This window comes from Pelmatolapia mariae, linkage group LG23 (assembly GCF_036321145.2).
Source record: "Pelmatolapia mariae isolate MD_Pm_ZW linkage group LG23, Pm_UMD_F_2, whole genome shotgun sequence".
NCBI classification, from domain to species: domain Eukaryota; kingdom Metazoa; phylum Chordata; class Actinopteri; order Cichliformes; family Cichlidae; genus Pelmatolapia; species Pelmatolapia mariae.
In genome coordinates this window covers 35,732,060-35,751,443 of record NC_086246.1, presented here as the reverse complement: position 1 = coordinate 35,751,443, position 19,384 = coordinate 35,732,060, and the positions used below count along the sequence as shown (strand labels likewise).

Sequence of the window (19,384 nt, the reverse complement as noted above, 5' to 3'; positions counted from 1 at the left end):
CTTCATATTACAACCAGACTTATCATTAGCCTAAATCCTCGCCATGCAACAGTACCATGTGAACGCCACGAATGATACTAATCTTCAGACCATGTGCACACAGCTTTTTGCTGAGTTGTAAACCTCTGGATTAAGGAAGGGGCTTTAAAAGTGCCCGCATGTGGTCTGTTGCCTCTCCTCTTTTGTTCCCATTTTATTCTCTGCTGCTGGAGCTGCAAGAAAAGCACTAACCAGGCACGATGAACCAGAAGGTGGTACTCATCACCGGCTGCTCCTCTGGGATTGGCCTCGCATTGGCTGTCCATATTGCAAAAGATGACAAGAAGAGGTTCATGGGTAACTTTTTAACAGACTTTTTCTAAGATAGCTGGGGTTGTTGACTACATTTCAAAACTCTGTGTCAGGTGTGGAGGGATCAAAGGGAATCAAAGAAAAATATAATGTATTTAAATTGTGATTGAAAATGTTTCAAATTAGAGGAAATATGTAAAAAAAAACAAAACCTAGCACATAATGATGTAAAAATGTGTTTTCTTTTTGAATTTTTGGAAGTGTGTAGGATGTTTTAAAATATTACCATCTCACATGTACTTGAACCTTACTTGAACTTTACATGGCTGCTGTGTCTGGCTCAATAATTTCTACTATGAACACTTTCCAGACTATTCATTAAAGTTAACTGTATAAATTTAATACCATTTTGAAACCATTCGCTAGAAGGATATTTACTTGATAAAAGTATTATTATTATTATAATGCATTATTTACATTATCAATATGTGATGGGTTTCTTCTGCAAACAAAATATTAGTAAGTTCATTTTTTAAAACTCTTGTTCCAGAAACAATCCACACAGCTCACCATCAACAGTTCTTATGTTAAACATGTTTTATGGAAGAAATGGTCCTGGTGGTCTGTGGATTACCCTGAGTAATACATCGTACTGATGTAACAGGCAACACCTGAAAGTTGAAATCTGAGAAAAATCCACATTTGCCGCTCCTGGTGGAGATAATTTGTGATAGTTTCTCAAATGTAATGTAAATTTTTAATTTCAGTTCTGAATTCAATAAAAACACAACAGCTTCAGATGAGTTTTTGTTGTTGTAGTCTATGCCACCATGAGAAATCTGAGTAAGGCTGAGCCTCTGGTTGAGGCAGCAGGTCGGACCCTGGGCCGGACCTTGGAGATCAAGCAGCTGGACGTATGTGACGAGGCTTCCATCAAAGCCTGCGTGGACAGTCTGCCTGAGCGCAGGGTAGACATTCTCAGTAAGCTCCTACCATTTGCTTCGAAACAGTATTTATTTGGCTTTTCGACCGTCTATGGAAATTTAAATGATATGTGTGTGTGTGACCTTATTTCACAGTAAGTAATGCTGGGATGGGTCTGATTGGACCCATTGAGTGTCAGTCTATTGAAGAGATGAAAAGTGTCATGGACACCAACTTCTTTGGATTTGTGCGATTACTGAAGGAAATCCTGCCCGACATGAAGAGAAGGAAAAAAGGTCATATTGTGGTCATTAGCAGCGTCATGGGGATTCAGGGTAAGAGCTGCTTCACCTGCTGATCACGAGAACATTTTTTAAGACAGTTACTTTACAACTTCTTTCCCTGTTTCAGGGATTTTATTCAACGATATCTACGCAGCGTCTAAGTTTGCATTGGAAGGCTTTTGTGAAAGCCTAGCGATACAAGCCCTGAGGTTTGGTCTGAAGTAAGATGCTAAGTCTATAATGTTTTATTCCTGTTCATCTTTTACTGGCATTTTTGTGAGAAAAAAAAATTGCAACAAAAACTAAAAAAAACAGCCCTTGCATCTGGTATATTTGCGAAGTCATATTGCACAACAACACCTACCCCTTTCTGCACCATTAGGAGGAAAATATGCAAACCACAGCACACTGTGATTTTTAGGCATGTTCTAACACAGTATCAAATGGTAACTGAATATTAGTGGTTTCTAAAGTTTCCTGTATAATGAAAGTAATATTTAATTACCTTTCACAGTTGTGCACTGAATTTCAGTTTCCTATTTCAAGAGATTTTTCCATGTTTTTTAATGTTCTTCTCTTCTATTTCTTCCTCAGCATCAGCCTGATAGAGCCAGGTCCAGTGATAACCGAGTTTGAGCGTAAGGTTTATGATGAGGGCCTAAAGATTGATCTCAGCAAAGCAGACAAAGTGACTGCTGACATGTTCACAAATGTCTACTTAAAGAACTACAAACAGATCTTTGAAACCCTCGGACAAACTCCTGAGGACGTGGCAGAGGTATTGTTCAGCAAATACTTCACCTTTAACCTTTAATGCACTACAGGAGCAATAAACTATATTATAAATGATCTTTCTTCATAGCACACCCTCAAGATCCTCATCATGGACAATCCCCCTTTCCGGCACCAGACAAACACTCTCTATACCCCTATGACCACACTCAAGTACGCTGACCCAAATGGTGACCTCCCGATTGAAACGTTTTACAAAATGGTGTTTGAACACGACAAGGTCTTCACGGCCAGCCTGAACTTCATCAAGCTTTTACACTGGAGAAGCCGAAAGAGTTTTAAGTTAGAGAAGAGCAACTGAATCATGTCATATCTTTGTTATTTTTGTGACATGGGCACATTTGGCTGTTAATGTCTAGCAGTGTTACCTCCCTGAAATAAATAAAGCTATGAAATGCCATGACAATGCAGTCTCTTTTCATACGTGGCAGTAAGCTCCTGCAGGTTTAAACCACACCCTGGTGCATTCAAGTAGCATAACTGTCTTAAGTTGACAAGCCCTTGAGCCTTGTGTCATATGGGAAGCAAGCAAAGCTATACGAACAGCAAGATTAAATCAAAGTAAATCAGGTAGTTCAGAGTTATAACGACTAATTTATGAACTTTTTTGTCTTTTTAAAAGCATTGTTTTGTTAATGGGTTCTGTTACAGTGTCAGAAGATTATGTATATCTTACATAATCTTGTGTGTGACTAATAAAGGTTATCTTATCTTATCTTAATCTGCTGGATTACATAACATAATTACTCATGTCTTAATCTGGAATAAAGCCGTTGAATTCTGAGCCTCGCACCACGTGGACTTTAATGTGAGAAAACTTTTATTTATTTATTTTTTTGTAGGATATTGACAGGATTTGGTCAGAAAATTGAGCATGTTAGAATATAAAAAGAAAATAATAAAATAAAAGCTGGTATTCTCTTGGTGGACACTAGATGGCAGTAAACAATTATTAGGAAATTCAAACACCTGTGAAACCAGTCTGGATGCTGCTGAATATTGATAAGTCCAAAAATAAAATAGACAATTATTGCAGAAACAGGACCATAAATTACTGTGGCTCAAATTTGTTTCAGCAAGATCTGTGCTTGTGCTGAAAAAATATACATAAAAAAGCATTAGTAGACACGTTATCAGACGTACCCTTCCGGGGAGGAGATAACAGGGTTAAAAGAGATGCTCTTGATAATTATGTTTACCACACGAGGGTAACATACAGTACTGTACAAAGATACTGGTTCACTACACGAACCAGTGTTGTGTAAACACATAACAGACCGCTTAGCAAAGAACCCATTCTAAACTGTGTCTTTAGGCACTTTGTTACTAGCAGCCTGTCACCAAAGCAGATAATTTTTTCCCATTTCTTTAGTTGAATCTACAGAAAATACCAAAGATAACACAATTTGACAGACATAAAATAGTGTTGTTGCACCAACAATGTGATTCCCACTGAACTATTAGGCGAAAACCTGGCATATTGCGGCACTGTGCGCATTTTTGTTGTTGTTGAGAAAAGTGGACAAGTGGAGGACAAAAGAAGAAGTGGAAGGTCTATGTACAGCAGATGAAAAGTCTCTGGAAGTCATGTCCTTAATACAAAAAAATCCATGAACAGAAGCTTCATTAGAAAAGGTTTCACTGGAACTATGGAAACAAGGAGAAATGGCTGAACTGGACTGAAGATCAGTGGAAACAGGTCTTATGGAGTGGTGAATATGAAAAACAAACAAAAAAAAAAAATGAAATTCAGGAGAACAACAACAATGAGTGTCTAAACTATAGTGAAGACTCTGCCATGGTTTGAGGCTGCCTTTCAGCCAGTGGTGTACAGGATTTTTTCAAAATTGATAGAATTATTAACAGAGTCGGATTTTGATCTTCCACACAATACCATCTGGAAAGATAATGTAGTAAAAACATACCTGGATATAAAACTCACACAATCAGCTATGGATTGGCCTCATCTTTTATATTTTGGAGAGGTGCATATGGGATGCGGTCTTCTGACTCTATACGAAATATTACTGTAGCTACCATCAAAATATAGAGATAATGTAAGAAAGTACATACTCAGTTTATTTGTTTTGATCTCGGTGTTTTTCCACCATCTGTATTAATTCTCCAAACATATCTTCTAAGGGCAGTAATGGACGACAAATACCACAAGGCCACAGCAATGCGAGTCGAGGGGATTCAGACAGGCTTTAAACACCAAAGAAGAAGAACGGTATCCGGCTCTTTGTTTGACGTTGCATCCGGACTGAATTAAGCTAACGTTGCCCACATTTCAAACGTATAAAAGAATCGATACCATGTTTCTGCTTATCTAAAATGTCCGAATCATCTCTCGATGCAGGATAGAACAACAGGCAGTGTTGTGGCACGTGTGTCCTGTTTCTGTGTCTATGCAGCTAACTGTTTAGCCATGCGGGAGGCACTTCATTGTTAGCCTAGCGGTAGCCATGCTCTCCGCTTTCACTTGTCTTTTGCGTTGCGGCTTTCTGGCGACAGGGACCACAGCTACTAGCTAGCCTGGCTGCTAGCTAGCTAAGCACTTTCCACACAGTATTAACCTTTTGTCTTCTTTTTTGGTGTATATACTTTAGCGTTTTCTAACGGTTTCTTTTCTACCACATTCCGCACAAAGGCTCTACTCTGCGGAAATTGTTTGAACTATTAGCTACTAGCTAAGCTAGCCGGCTAACTTGGAGGAAACGTCACTCTCCTACATGACATTTAACTCTGTGTTGACGTTGTCTTGACCTGACCGTTATATTTTAATTCTGCCGACACGAGAAGGCCTCGTAACAGTTTCCTTCCGTCGAGAATCGGAGTTTCTGTTTCTTTTTTTCTGTTTTCTGTCCCGTCGTCTGCCACGATGGCTTCTTCCTCTGGAAATGACGATGACCTCACCATCCCGAGAGCAGCTATCAACAAAATGATTAAGGAAACTCTCCCCAACGTACGGGTGGCCAACGATGCCAGGGAGCTTGTGGTTAACTGCTGCACAGAGTTCATCCACCTCATATCCTCAGAAGCCAATGAAATATGCAACAAGTCGGACAAGAAAACCATTTCCCCAGAGCATGTCATCAACGGTGAGTCCAGCTTTGTTTTCCCTGTACCCTGAAAGGTGTGTGTATGTGTGCAGCACCATGTAATGAGCCTTAAACCACAGAGAGTAATTAAAACACTTTCGCCTCTTGCTTTCGAACCGCAGCGCTCGAAAGCCTCGGTTTCGCATCGTACATCACGGAGGTGAAAGACGTCCTGCAGGAGTGTAAAACTGTTGCTCTGAAGAGGAGGAAGGCCAGCTCGAGACTGGAGAACCTGGGCATCCCTGAAGAAGAGCTCCTCAGGCAACAACAGGAATTGTTTGCAAAGGTATGATTTTGAGAGAGGCACAAGAAACAGTACAAATTTACATAATTCAGCTCAGGGAACTGACTTCCACACCAGGTCATTTAGTCTAACCCTGAGGGGCATTTAAAAATCAGGTTAAAAAAACAGCAAAGACATAATAAAATGATAAAAAGCAACTGTTAAAATGTCCAGGTGCTTCCAACAGCCACTGAACTGAGCATAGCTGTTTTTGAAGTTCTGACTAGAGGAAATCATTCTGTGCTGCTTTCAGAGCCCATGAAAACATCCATCCATCTTCTTCTGCTACAGTGGAATTGAAAATGTGAATTTACTGCTGCCACACCGTGTTATAAAAAATAATTAAACAAACCAACACAACTATGATTGCTCAGAAATGTTATAATAAACAAAATTATTGGACCAGAACTTCACGTTATGTAGGGATCTGAGTTTTGATGAAGTAGGTCTTTTGTGATTGGTCTTTTGTTTTGTGCTAACTTCCTTAGTAGAGCTGGGCGATATAAGATTTTTTCATATCACAATATGTTTTTTTCATTTCAGGCGATAACAATATATATCACGATATAAGCCGAATTACTATATTTGTAAGATTTAAATGTGCCGTTGCTCACAAGTAAAATGTGAAATAATCAGCAGCTTGTTTTGATTTAAATATTTATTTCCCATAATAAGTTCAGCAGGGTAGATGTACTTAAGGAACATGAGACTTTTTCAGATAAATAGGCAAATATTGCAAACTACACAAAAGGCACAAAGCATTTAAGTTTCAAAATAGAACAAACAAAACGACTAAAAAAATTTCAATTCCACTTAGAAACAAAATATTGATTCTAAAAATAAATCTTAGTTTGTTTTACAGAAGAACAGACAAAGTTTTGTCAATATCAAATAAACTGAGAACTAAAAGGAAATTCTCAATCTTTCCTTGTTGTATAGCTTAGCTTTTCAAACAGTTTTAAAATAAAGATGCTAACTGAACATTCTTCATATATATATATATATATATATATATATATATATATATATTTTAGGGGTGCAACGATACACAAAATTCACGGTTCGGTTCAGTTCGATACTTTGGTGTCACGGTTCGATATTTTTTCGATACAAAAAATGTTCATGCTTTTTTAATTTGTCATTTATTAAAATTATAAATATATATTTTAACTCAAAAGTACAGTTTTTAAATTTAATGTTGCTGAAACGACAAAGTAATAAAAAAAATAAATATCTCATGGAGAAATCCCTCATCTTTGGAAAAGAGAGTTTATTACAGAGAAATGGCTCTTTCCAAAATAAAAGCTATACTATAGCTTCTTCTGGGGTATACTCTCAGCAGCATATTAAACATATCAGGTCCCCATAAGGAGAATCATGTGCTAACGGCTGTCTAAATGACACGGGTAAAGTTTGTAGCATGCGTGCTTGTTGTTTTTGCCTGCTTCCACTTGTCTTTGCACTAGGATGATGTCGGCGTAAATGTGCAGTCATATTCATTGTGTTCCCACTAGTGCTGTCAGCGTTAATCTGAAATGACATTAACGCCACAACACGGCAAATCTCCGTTAACGAGCTACCGCGGATCGCCCAGTGCGTGGGGCTGGACAGCGTCAACACGTTAACGAGCAAACTGCGCTAATGCAGTAGTTCCCACCCATGTAATTGAGCATTGCCTGGCACATCCGACATACTGTTTTACTTTTGTCCATGATACGTTTACCTTCAGGGTCATACTTCACATGAAGACCGATATAGTTCCAAAGGCCATATCTGAATGAGGGTGGGGGAGGTTCAATTTGCCATGCTGCAATGAGCTAAGCTTCTGTCTTGCTAGCTTGCACTGCGCTCAGTGGATCTGTGCTCGACAGTGCAGCCTAGGCGGAGTAGTCGAACGCAGATCCACTGAGCTCTCAACACAGACAGCATCGTCAGAAGAAAAGTTGATAAAATAAATTAAAAATTTTGTATTGTTCGATACACATGCATACCGAACCGAAAGCGCTGTATCGAATGGTTCAATATCGATACGAGTATCGTTGCACCCCTAATATATATATATATATATACTTTAGTCTGACAAAAGCCGAATGACGAATTAGTGCTTTCAGTCAGAGATTGAGCATGCACCGGTTTATTGTATTTCCAGACTTGCTTTCGGCACAATTTACAGTGCGCGCTACTCTGTTTTTTGTCAGACTTGAAATAGCCAAAATACCTTCACACTACGGAACTTCTATGGCCCTTCCGTTCAACAATCTCTCCGGAATTGGAACCATCATCTGTTTTCTCTTCGGTAACTTTCGGTCACGCTCTCGGTTGATTTTTCTCTAGTCGGCACACTCATTTCCTCCATTAGCCGGGCGGCACGGCGGCTGGCTGCTTCCCAAACAAATACACATGTGCGGCTTGGCACTTGTGCTGTACGTAACAAGTAACGTGACGTGGCTGTGATTGGTTTGGCTCTGCGCTACTTAATTTGGATTGGCTGTTCTTTTTTTTTCTTTTTTTTAAGAGAGCAAGAGAGATGAGGTCTATCGCAATAGTTTAATTTTTCTATCGAGAAAAAGTTATTTCGCAATACATATCGTTATCGTTCTATCACCCAGCTGTATTCCTTAGGAAATGAGTAAGCCTTTGGGGAGAAATACAGCAAAGCCATGTCCGATTTAAATTATCTGTGTGCTGAGTGGATGTTACACATAACCACTTGAGGCACATTATTTGCATGAAACTGTTCACAAATGCATGACAGATCTATTTAGTTAACTTTCAGCAGTACTTTGCTAATTATTAACTCAATTCCTTTCTAGAAACAAGTATAAGCACATATAAGTATATAGTAATTTGTTGCAGAAACTTTATTTTAATTTTTTTTCAATGTTCAGTGCTTATAATGACATATACAACGAAAATGTCTTAAATTATTCAAGTTCTAAGTAAATATCAGATATCACCACCACGAGTGATATATCTAATTGCCTGATATAATCCTCATTCACCTTCGCCTGTCTCATGCCTCTCTTGTGTTTGTGAAGGCGCGACAGCAGCAGGCAGAACTCGCTCAGCAGGAATGGTTGCAGATGCAGCAGGCCGCCCAGCAGGCACAGATGGCGGCAGCATCTGCCACTGCTGCCCAACAGGCCGGTTCCTCTCAGGATGAAGACGAAGAGGATGACATATGATCCCAGGATACCGTTCAGCTTGTCCGAATCCCTTCCCGGGACAGTGTTGGCGGGCAAACCTCCCAGTGCTGTTGTTGACAGAGACTTAAGATGTGTTTGACCGCTGGTGCACATCAGTGACACAAGGAAAATGCACATTTGGTATTGACAGTGGAGATGGAGTTGGAGGGGGATGTCAACATGATGATACCAGAACCTGAAATTTGTTTGGTTTGAAAAGCTGTTAATAAAATTTTGATGATCCCCCCCCCCCCCCCCCTTTTTTTTTAAGTTACTTCCGTTTAATTATGTCTTGATGTTATGTTGTGAGTAATTTGTAGATTTCTGGGTGTACTGTGGATGCACTGAAGGCACATTTCACTGAAGTTTGGTGATGGTGCAGCAGGTGTTTGCTCTTTCAGGTACTGCACCAACTAGCTTGTTTATTTCAACCATAGTGCTAGATAACAATCAGTGGTGTAGGCGAATCGCTCCTGACGACTCCAGAGCATCTAATTCCTCTTCTCTTGTCTTTGCCATTTTGTCAAAAAGGGTTTTCTTTACTCCTCTGTGGAGTTATTTGTTCGACAGTGGAAGGATTGAGGGGGCGTGAATATTGAAATTGTACTATTAAATAATGAAAAATACATTTTTGTTTTAGCTTATTCAGAAACGTTATGTTGTTTCATTTCTACCTTGAACTACACACAGTATTGGTTCTTAGCTGCACCTTTGAAAAACTGAATATTTTTGTCTGATAGAACCAAAGATAGACTAACAGCCCAGAGTTTGTGTTTTGTTTTCTTTTTAAGGTGTAGGTGCTACTGTGATTCTCATTGCTGACTCCAGATCAGTGTGAATAATGTTAAATATTATTAACCTATAACTTTGTAAGACGCTTTGATATCGAGGCCAGATTTGTTATTTCCCTTTTCCTTGGGTGCAGTATCAAACATTTGCATTGTGACTGGTCAATCCTCAGTGTAAAGATAAGTAACCTAGTTGTGATACACATTCACTTGCCTATACTACAAAGTTGTATTCTTTAAGCAATAAAGGAATCATGTTTTATAGACCAGTGTTCTCTGATCTTTTTAATGCCTAATGATTCCACCTCCTGTCCCTTCTGCACACGCTCTGTTTGAGCCTGATGTCTGGCATATCCCATATGAGAGTCAGATGTGTGTGAGCAGGTAGATGAGCTTCAGTGGAGCACTTATCTTGTCTGGACAACACTTTCTTTTTATATTTTTTTACCCAAAATATCTCTTACAAATGGCAGGAGCGGTCATAGAGAAGATGAGCACTAAAAAGTTGGTTTTATTTGTTTTCTTCGTTTTATTATTCCAAATATTTTCCATCTTGGTTGGAGCATTGATATGTAAGTAGATGATTTTTTAAAACATTTTTAAATTTATTTGCAAATAATGTTTTCTAATAATTATTTGGAGTAATTTATCTTATTTAATCTTTGTTATGTGCATTTAGATGGGCTTATATGTTACTGCACTGCAGATTCTACTCAGCCAGCCAATGAAAGCTGGCGACCTTCCTTTAACGTTCTCAATGATTTCCTCACTGTTTTCAAATTTGTACCAAGTTTCTTATTTTTATTTTCAAAAAATATCATTTTTTGTTCAAAGTGTTATTTAATTTTTAGAAATAGAACTAAATTACCATTATTTTATAGAAAAAAAAATTCAACCTGGGTTTGGTGTTGTGGTGTACAGGCATGTCTCTGTCTAAAAATGATTACAGTATAATTTGTCTCACTTTTTTCCACTTTCATTTACATATATTTTAATGATCTTTAGGAACCAGTGCATAATTTTAAGTACTGGTAATTACACCCCGAAATCAGAAGAACTACATGCTTGATGTTACACCATAGGTCGTGGGCTCTATATTCAAATTTTTACTGAGACTGGAAGATCTGCATGAATTGTTTATAATAAAATTACAATGTACTCTAAAAATTAAACATTTATTTAATTTAAATTCTTGATTGCAAGCAGTTTAGCTTGTTTCTACACCTGGGTGAACAGTTTTGCATCTTGTATTTAGAGTTTCCTTATTTAATTATATTTATAGTTTTTGCATGGAGTTTCTTTGCACATACTGTATATTTTTTTTATTGCTTGTGTGCTTTTGAGCTACTCAGCTTGATTGTAAATGCAGGATAGCCCTCAATGATTTCAATTTTAGGAAAATGAAGTCTAATTCACGTTATTTTTGTGTTGGAAGCGCTCTGAAAAACACATTTTCCCAATGCTCTTAATACTTAAGCTTTAGTCTGTCTTTTTTCATAATATATCTCTGATTTCTTTTATGATAGCTCCCAGTCCTACCACTGCAATCCGCTACTTGGCCACCAAATGCATCAGTTTCCACCGGACACGTGCTTGGCTCATGCCATGGGGCTCGAATCGATGCCAGCAGGTCCACAGTTTTGACGACCCTTTGGCAAAAACGCTCGATGCCAACGACATTGTTTTTGCTGTGCATGTACCCCTACCCAACACTGAAATGAGTCCGTGGTTTCAATACATGCTGGCTGTTCTGCAGTTTGACATTGCATTCAAAATGATAAATCAGATTGGTAAGACGTGTGTTTTGTCTTTGTTAGAAATGTAAATAGTGTAGTTTCCTAGTTACAGTGGGTTTCTAATAAAATGAGCAATTTTCCTACCTGTGTAGAAGACGATGCGGTCATCACTATCGATGCCCGTCTGGCATACAGGGACGACATGACGTCTGAGTGGACCACAAAATTTCACTCGGTGGAGCAAAGGCCACTCAGGTGCACATTTGCAGTATCCAAGGTAAACCTGCATGACTCCATGTTATACACAGAAATGAAAAATTGTTACATTTTTCTCTGCTTAGTGAGGAAAAACTCAGTGTTGTTTCAGACGTATGAAAACGAAGGGCGCTTTTATCACTGTGACCCAATACCATTCATGGAGCTGGGAAGTGTAGCCCACAAATATTTTTTAATGAACCTGCGTTTGCCAGTGAATGACACAATGAACGTTGGCATCGGGGAAATAAAGGACATCCATGTAGTGGTGAGTGTAATTTCTACACGTTAACTTCGGTTACACAGCATGTTGTGTTTGAATTAATCTCCAAAGGCTAAAAGTTTCGCACTCTAACATCTGATGACCCTCCTCTTTCTCAGGACATCCACCAGAATGGAGGCTTCACCAAAGTGTGGATCAGCATGAAGACTGTGTTCAGTCCCTGGATATCAGTGGCTACAGTTTGGTACTGGTACAGGATTCGACTCTTGGCGAGACCTCCGGTCCTTTTGGAAAAGTATGTTTTGGCTAGCCTGCATGTGGAAAGAGAGATTAAGAGTGACATTTTAACATTTAAGTATATTTATGAATTTTATTTCATAATACTGAGTTGAATTTTAATAATTTCTCAAATGATAAAAAACAATGTAATAATAATAATAATATTACTACTACTGCTCCTACTACCACTAATAAGAATAAGAATATTTAATTTTGAGCACTTTAGGTTGCGATTGCTGCCTCTGCGGACTGATTTTATTGAGATTTTATTGCAGACTGAAACAAAATCATCTTATTTAAAAGGTAGAGTGAAGTTATACAATACAGCTACTTGTAAGGAGCTCCTGGCTCCTTTATACTCAATGAGAACTTAAAACTGCAAGTAAACCTTCTGGCATACTTTTAAGAGCTTGTTTTTCAGAAGTCCAACATACTTCTGTGTAGCATTTCCAAGCAGAGGAAATGAAAAGTGTTTGATCTAAAGTGCATGATTGCCTAGAGCTAGGTCATTGCTCCATTTGCAATAGAGCAGAAGGAGTTATTTGTTAGAGTGGATGTAAGTGTTTCTTTCACTGATGTATTTGTTCTGCTCAGGGTAATTTTTGCTCTGGGCCTCTCAATGGCCTTCCTGGACATGCCGGTGGAGTGGCTGTCCATGGGCTTTGAGTGGACATGGATGCTGCTGTTTGAAGATGCCCAGCAGGGCGCTTTATACTCTGTACTCTTCTGTTTCTGGATAATCTTCTGTGGTGAACACCTCATGGTTAGCAGGTCTTTCTTGTTTGCTGTTGCACATTTCTCTGCACTTTCCTGCCAGTTGTTACTTATTCTTTCATTCATTAAATCACCAGGACCAACGTCAGAGGAATCGCCTCTCAGCTTATTGGTGGCAAGTTGGGCTTGTGGTGTTTGGATCTTCTGTTCTTCTCATATTTGACCTGAGTGAAAGGTAAATGTTTTTCATTTTTTGTGTTATTAGTGTGGATTTAATAAAAAAGTAAGTTGTTTTCTCTCTTACCGAAGGGGGGTTCGTTTGAGCAATCCATTCTACAGTGTGTGGGCGTCAGAATCCAGGAGTAAGGTTGCAGTATCCTTCAAATATCTATTCTTTATTATAAAAAGTAATTTAGCAGTCAGGCTACCATTAACATCCAAGAGTTTTTTCTTATCTGAAACCACATATTACCTTCATTATTGTGGCAGGAATTTCTGTTTGCCTTTATTTCTTCTCCCTGTGTCGCATGGTGCACTGTGTGTTCAGAACCATTAGTGGGAAAATGCAACAGCTTCCTACAATGCCAGAGACTCGGAGACTGCGCTATAAGGTTTGATATCAAAATCACAAAAGAAAAAGCAGTGAATCTGACAAAAAGAAAGAGCTTTTTATACACTAGATTATGCAGAAATTCTACTTACTTTACTGACTGTAGGTGTGCTTTCCCCCCCCAGGGTATCATTTTCAGGTTTAAATTTTTAATGCTGGCAACACTCACATGTGCTGCTCTCACCATCATCTTCTTCATCTTAAATCAAGTAAGTTTTAACCTTCTAAGGAGCACCAGTTTTAATTGCAGTTTGTTCTTCTTTAAAATATGTTTATGATTTGTTATTTGGACATGTTTGGGTTTCTTAAAAATTATTTCAAATATTCTTATTTTTTCAAATAGGTCAGCGAAGGTCATTGGCACTGGGGAGACTACACTCTCCAAGTCCACAGTGCTTTTCTTACAGGAATCTATGGCATGTGGAACCTGTATGTTTTTACCATTATCTTCCTCTATGCCCCCTCACACAAGCACAACAAGAAGAAGTCAGGAGACACTCAACACACAGGTGCGTAACAGTTCTGTTGTTTGGTCAGAATCCAGTTTAGCGAACCGATGGCAAGAGATATTTGCTTTGTAAATATGCTGGAGGTGTTTGTCTGAGATTATGTTGCAGATATGACAGACAAGCCCGAGAGCCAAGATACACAGCTGACCTGTGGAGAGCAGGGGCCAACAGAGGTCTACAGGATCACTGGGAAGGTGGCTGAGGAATAGCTGCTGGGCTCGGTTTAGTTTCGGGACATTTGTGGTGTTATCTTTTAATTTGATGTTACTTGCCAGAGTCTTCTACACTGTCGAATGTACAAGTGAGCCATTGTACAATACTGTACCCTTTAACAATGAACGTGAACAGACTGGGGAAAACAAAAGCTACAGGAAGCTACAGTATAAGGAAAAGTGAGGAAAGCTTGAATATTCAAAGTTAGATTCACTGGAAGGTCAGACCTTAGAGGCCTCCAAAAGCTGCTTATTTTAAACTTTGTGACCATGGGAAAAATAATTAAAGCATGCTATAAATTGAAGTTCTTATTGTTATCTAGCAGACATCTTCTACGTGGTATGACAGGAAATTTGTTAACTTGTGACTCCCCTTATGTGACTATGTTGTTACAACCTCCTATAATGTAGATTTGCTTCCTTAAACTTGTAATGAAAAGAAAAAGTGGCCAATCTTTTCAATCTTTGTATCTTTGCAAAATGCCAAAATAAATCTAAATTATTTGTTAAATACTTGGTTGAATACTTTATATATATACAGTATATGGCTCAACGAAGTGCATGGACAGTTAAACATTTCTTCACAATTTTTCAGGTTTTGTGCACATTCAGTCTAAAACACATAAATACCAAGATACAAAATACAGCTTTAATTTTTTTCATGTAAATAGTGAAAAAGCATTATGTGTGAAAGTATTATATATATACTTTCTATTAATAAAACAGTGCTCAAATTGCTTATTTTAATTTACTTTGCTACTGAATGTTTCTAGAGTTTATTACTTTATGCAAGAATGAGCTTTCATGACTGAGGTGCAGCTTAAGGTGGTAACAAACAAATGAATTAAATCATACATCTAGACCAGGGATCTCAAACATGCGGCCAAAGCGCCAGAACAGACCCACGTAGCCACCAGATGAAAAGTCTGAAAATTAGTCTGAAGCGTTCATTTTATAGATGTCTAAAATATTACCCATGGTCTGCCATAGCACAACAAAATAAGCTGATAAGAGATAAACCAAAAACAAAAAAATTTAGGTGTTTTTTCCAGCAAATATTTGATTATATCACTGAAAATTTCCTGCTTGTGTTACAGTACATCCACTGTCCTGTTTGTTTTTATTTATGGAGCAAAATCCGGGTAAAAGACTACTAGTACTGTATCTGTAACTTTAGACATTTATTTCCTTAATTGTGGTTAAAACCCGAGGAGTCTAGCTAACAGCTCTCTTTATCTACAATAACAGCATTTCTTTAATGTGGAAAAAAACCTGAGGCCTTTTGTTGGAATGGCATGTAATTTTCTTCATCATCTCAGACTGTTCATCTGCAAGATGGTTTATGGAATGTAAATGTTTTCAGAATGTGCTAAAACCTATACTAGAAGAAATAAGAAGAGTTTTAAAAAATGTTTATTTGGTTTATTTATTTTTAGATTTTTATGCAGTTGTTTTACTGGTGAAGTCAGTAGATGAAGCTCTGTGAAGTCCATGAATTAAATTTGACACCACCGAGCCAGATAAGTAAGTAAAATTAGTTGATTTGCTTACCAGTGCTTCAGGTATCACTTGGATATATATATATTATTGATAATTTTATAGTTTACTGATGCAGCATGATGCAGATATTCTTATATCCTTAATATTATTTCAAATTACTCCTGTGAGGTCTGAGAAATAACCTAACCGTCTCTAGCTATACTAGAATGTGTCATTTTTGGCTTTTGAAATTTGTTCTCTGGGTATTGACAATCGGGAGACAAAATTAAAGGGAAAAAACTATTTCTGACTAATGAAAATATTTGTATTTTTTATTTATCAAGATTACAAAAAAAAACCCAAAACCGCACTTCATACTGAAAATATATTTATGGCAAATGCAGGATAATGTTGAAGCGTGGATCACCTGCATTTCTACATTTTGAATATCTCAGGTGCAGGTGTATCACAATCAGGATCCTATGAATTACCATCTGTATAAGCCCCCGACAGGGGGCGCTGTTGCCTTGTCCAAACATTAGGAAACGGCGTGTAGTCCTGCCCAGCAGCAGCCAACAGCAGATGACTGAGCGCGTCTCCCGTCACTGCGCTTTCACCTCCACACGGCTGAATGTTTGTTTAATCCGAGCTGAAACTTTTCAGTCGACATTTTTGTCGAGTTGCGGGAGCTTCGTGCGGGATTATTTCATGGCTCGAATTTGAAACCACCACCCCAAAACAAACAAAACAACCACATAAAAAACAAAAACAAAACAAAGGAACAAACCCGTTTTTGGATCCGAGAGGCCAGGTGAGTATCAGTACAGAGATTACATAAATAATCTTTCTTCATTCTGCTGTGTCCACACTGCTGCTGCTTTTAATAAACGCCAGATGGTAGACTGTGACTTCCAGTCCATTAACCTGAGGCAACAACCAGTGTAAACACGAGGTAAGAGTATGGGAAAGAACACTTTGCAGCTTTAAATGGTTGGCAAAATTTATTGTGCAAATACATGGTTGGTAAACAGATGTTTCAATCAGCGGTTAGGATTCTTCTCCTTTTTTTCAAGAGGAGACATGAGTGATGTCATGGCGATATTTCTGAGAAAACATGCTGGATAAATCTCTGTGAAGGTCAGCGAATATTTGAGAGATTTACAAGTATGATGGAATATTACACTTCTTGGAAACCCTACCTGCAGCAGGGCTTTCTTTGAATTTAACAGCGCCAGTATTACAACAGTGTAGAAACACTACAGCGTGTTGTGGAAAGTTATCATACTGTAGGTTATCAGGGTCAGAGCGGGGAAACTGATGCTCTTCTTTTTAAACGTAGTTCAGTAAATGTGAATGAAGTGCTTTATTAGAGCTGCAGTAAACAGTAGATTAACATAGTCTGTTTAAACTTCTCTTTAACTCAGACATGTGTTTCGGGAGGAGTTGCTGGTCGGAGTAGCAACACTCCATTATAATATCTGACGTTCCAAGCGGTGTATTTCTAAGGTGAATGTGCTCAGCTAAAATCTGAATTTAAGATGTGTATCATCTGTGAAGTCGCATTCTTAACGCCTATGCATTGCACAAACTCTTGGACTGGACTTTTAGTAATGTAGATGATAGACTGATTTATGATTTTCCAATGAGGTAGGAGATACATTAAAAAATAACTAGAGTTTAGCTTTTATTTAAATGTTAATAAGTGTTTAAGAGTATTTTTAGTACTTACATTTATTTGGTATTAATCCCTTTCTGATTTCTGATCCGTTTACTCCACACAGTATCTGTTTTGTGGATAATATGAAGACCTGCACTAGTCTTTAGTCTTTTTTTCTGACTTTGAAGACTGCAGAAACAGAGTAGAAGACAAAGAATTGCATATGACTGAGTTGTGCAAAAGCTTCTGACATTTTGCAACATCCAACTGTCAGGAAAACAAACACGCCAGCAATGATAAAAGGAAGTCTGAGGCACATAATTCCCATGTATTGAATAATTTGGAACCACTTCTGGATTCCCATCCCATTTTCTTTGCTTTTTCTTTCCCATCCAATTGGCAAAACTAGTCTCAGTTTACTAACTGAGCTAGTAATCTATTAACTCTCAGTTAATAGCTTTTTTGTTTGTTTTTGTAGCTAATGTGACAGGTAATGATGATCATTTTAAATACATATTGATCAAGATTTTTAATACCTGGAAATCCATCTGCAGTATTCAGCAGTGTTTTAGTGTTAGTCTGTCAGACTTTTTAAATGAATAAAGGGATGCATTTGAACATTTTGCATTTAGGGGGCATTCAGTTGAATCTTTTTTGTTGAGCAAATGTTTGGTCCACCCCAAAGGAAAGTGCAGCATGCCAAAATCTAATATAAAAATTGAGTGTAAAACTGGCAAAATTTTGATCAAAACAGCTGTCTTTTACACTGCATAAACAGATGCTACATATTTTTATAAGAGCTACACATGTTTACTTTCTTTCAGTAGTAAGATTTTTCTTTCAGTAGTATGATGACGTTTCTGTGAGATAATTTTGGTATGGCTGTGTTATTATTGAACCTGTGAGCATGTTTGGGGAGAGCATGCAACGTAACTCTGTGTGTCCATGAAAAATGATTTTCATCTTTCAGGAGAATTATCTTGTCATGGCTTCTGGCAGTCCAGTGTGACTCCACCTGAGTGCATTTGTGGTGCTGACGTGGGTATGGCCATGTTGCCTGGTTACCCCACACTTACTGGTGCAGACCTTAGCGTGGTTTAATCTCGTGAGAAGGTCCCCCCTACCCCCCTTCTATCCCTTGACTCAAATTCCACGCTCAGCCTCTGGGGAACTCGTCTGTGCGTCACAGCTCTGGTCACAAAGACCTTTAGAGAGAAGTTCCAGTCAACACAGCACAGTCGCCGCCGGCACCCTCAAGCTGTTAGTCCACAGCAATATGTGAAAAATGTCCTCCTGCTTTGACGTATGTCAGAGCTCTCTTAGCCTCCTCACTGGAGCGTGTCGCAGTGATGAAGGTATTATACCCTCAACGAGGAGAATATGTCGCACGTAAGAGGGCTGCTTAGTGCACAAGGCATTAACTGCTTATCAGCAAGTGATGAAAGGCTTTCACAATGAGCTTTGATGACTTTACCTCACAAATACTTTCCATTTTTAAACCGATAGTTAGTTACATGCACCCTGTAATCACAGTGTTGACTCTCTCTCTGTCTTCAAGCAAAATGTGGCATTTCTGAAAACTGTGTGATGGCCACCAGGCAGTGTACTGTTCTATTTAAAGTTATTAGATTAGAGAAGGGCTTTTGTTATTAATATTGTAATATTCTGACCTTCTACAATAGAACCAGTGTAGTTCTTAATCAGTTAATCAAAATCAGACTGTTGTTCACACAGCAGCTGTTTCCTCCAGATGTCACGGAGACAGTTAGAAGCATGTACATTTAACAGATATTTTAATGCAGGGAACTAGTCAGCTACAAGTTAATTGATGCAGGTATTCATCAAGCAGCAATTCATAAAGGTTCTGTAAGTGTAAGGATTCCCTTTTTTTCCAGTTTAAACCTTTATAAAAATACTTCTTATAGGATTTATGTCAATATTCGGATAAATAAATGAACAAAGATGTCACTTGGGATTGTGTATTCTTTTACTATTTGTGTACTTGGAAAGCAATTTTGAAATGAGCGCCCTATAATGGAACATTTCAGACTGAAATGCATGC

At 38.2% G+C, this 19,384-nt stretch overlaps 4 protein-coding genes across 6 annotated transcripts in view; all 4 read left to right on the top strand.

Moving 5' to 3' along the window:
- The first annotated feature begins 164 nt into the window (after nucleotides 1–164).
- zgc:109982 (uncharacterized protein LOC553564 homolog) lies at nucleotides 165–2,697 on the top strand. Its single transcript, XM_063467395.1, has 6 exons — nucleotides 165–336; nucleotides 1,111–1,272; nucleotides 1,371–1,550; nucleotides 1,627–1,720; nucleotides 2,094–2,277; nucleotides 2,362–2,697. Exons 1-6 carry the CDS (start codon nucleotides 240–242, stop codon nucleotides 2,590–2,592), a joined length of 948 nt encoding a protein of 315 aa, XP_063323465.1. The 5' UTR covers nucleotides 165–239; the 3' UTR covers nucleotides 2,593–2,697.
- A 1,755-nt stretch (nucleotides 2,698–4,452) lies between these two features.
- dr1 (down-regulator of transcription 1) lies at nucleotides 4,453–9,896 on the top strand. Its single transcript, XM_063467396.1, has 3 exons — nucleotides 4,453–5,392; nucleotides 5,515–5,678; nucleotides 8,714–9,896. The coding sequence occupies exons 1-3, from the start codon at nucleotides 5,173–5,175 to the stop codon at nucleotides 8,858–8,860; spliced, it is 531 nt and encodes a 176-aa protein (XP_063323466.1). The 5' UTR covers nucleotides 4,453–5,172; the 3' UTR covers nucleotides 8,861–9,896.
- Nucleotides 9,897–10,032: 136 nt separating this feature from the next.
- Nucleotides 10,033–14,666, top strand: LOC134620548 (protein wntless homolog). The gene is made up of 12 exons (XM_063466751.1): nucleotides 10,033–10,220; nucleotides 11,175–11,438; nucleotides 11,537–11,661; nucleotides 11,752–11,907; nucleotides 12,021–12,157; nucleotides 12,736–12,904; nucleotides 12,993–13,090; nucleotides 13,165–13,232; nucleotides 13,327–13,466; nucleotides 13,591–13,674; nucleotides 13,809–13,974; nucleotides 14,058–14,666. Exons 1-12 carry the CDS (start codon nucleotides 10,037–10,039, stop codon nucleotides 14,174–14,176), a joined length of 1,710 nt encoding a protein of 569 aa, XP_063322821.1. The 5' UTR covers nucleotides 10,033–10,036; the 3' UTR covers nucleotides 14,177–14,666.
- A 1,570-nt stretch (nucleotides 14,667–16,236) lies between these two features.
- The window catches only part of gng12b (guanine nucleotide binding protein (G protein), gamma 12b), a 28,187-nt gene continuing 25,039 nt past the window's right edge, over nucleotides 16,237–19,384 (top strand). Inside the window, exon 1 of one of the 3 annotated variants that reach the window (XM_063466155.1) lies at nucleotides 16,237–16,476. The gene's annotated coding sequence lies outside the window, so the exon portion shown is untranslated. Of the gene's footprint in view, nucleotides 16,477–16,549; nucleotides 16,618–19,384 lie in introns of those variants that run through there. The other 2 variants (XM_063466154.1, XM_063466156.1) reach the window with 2 other exon arrangements.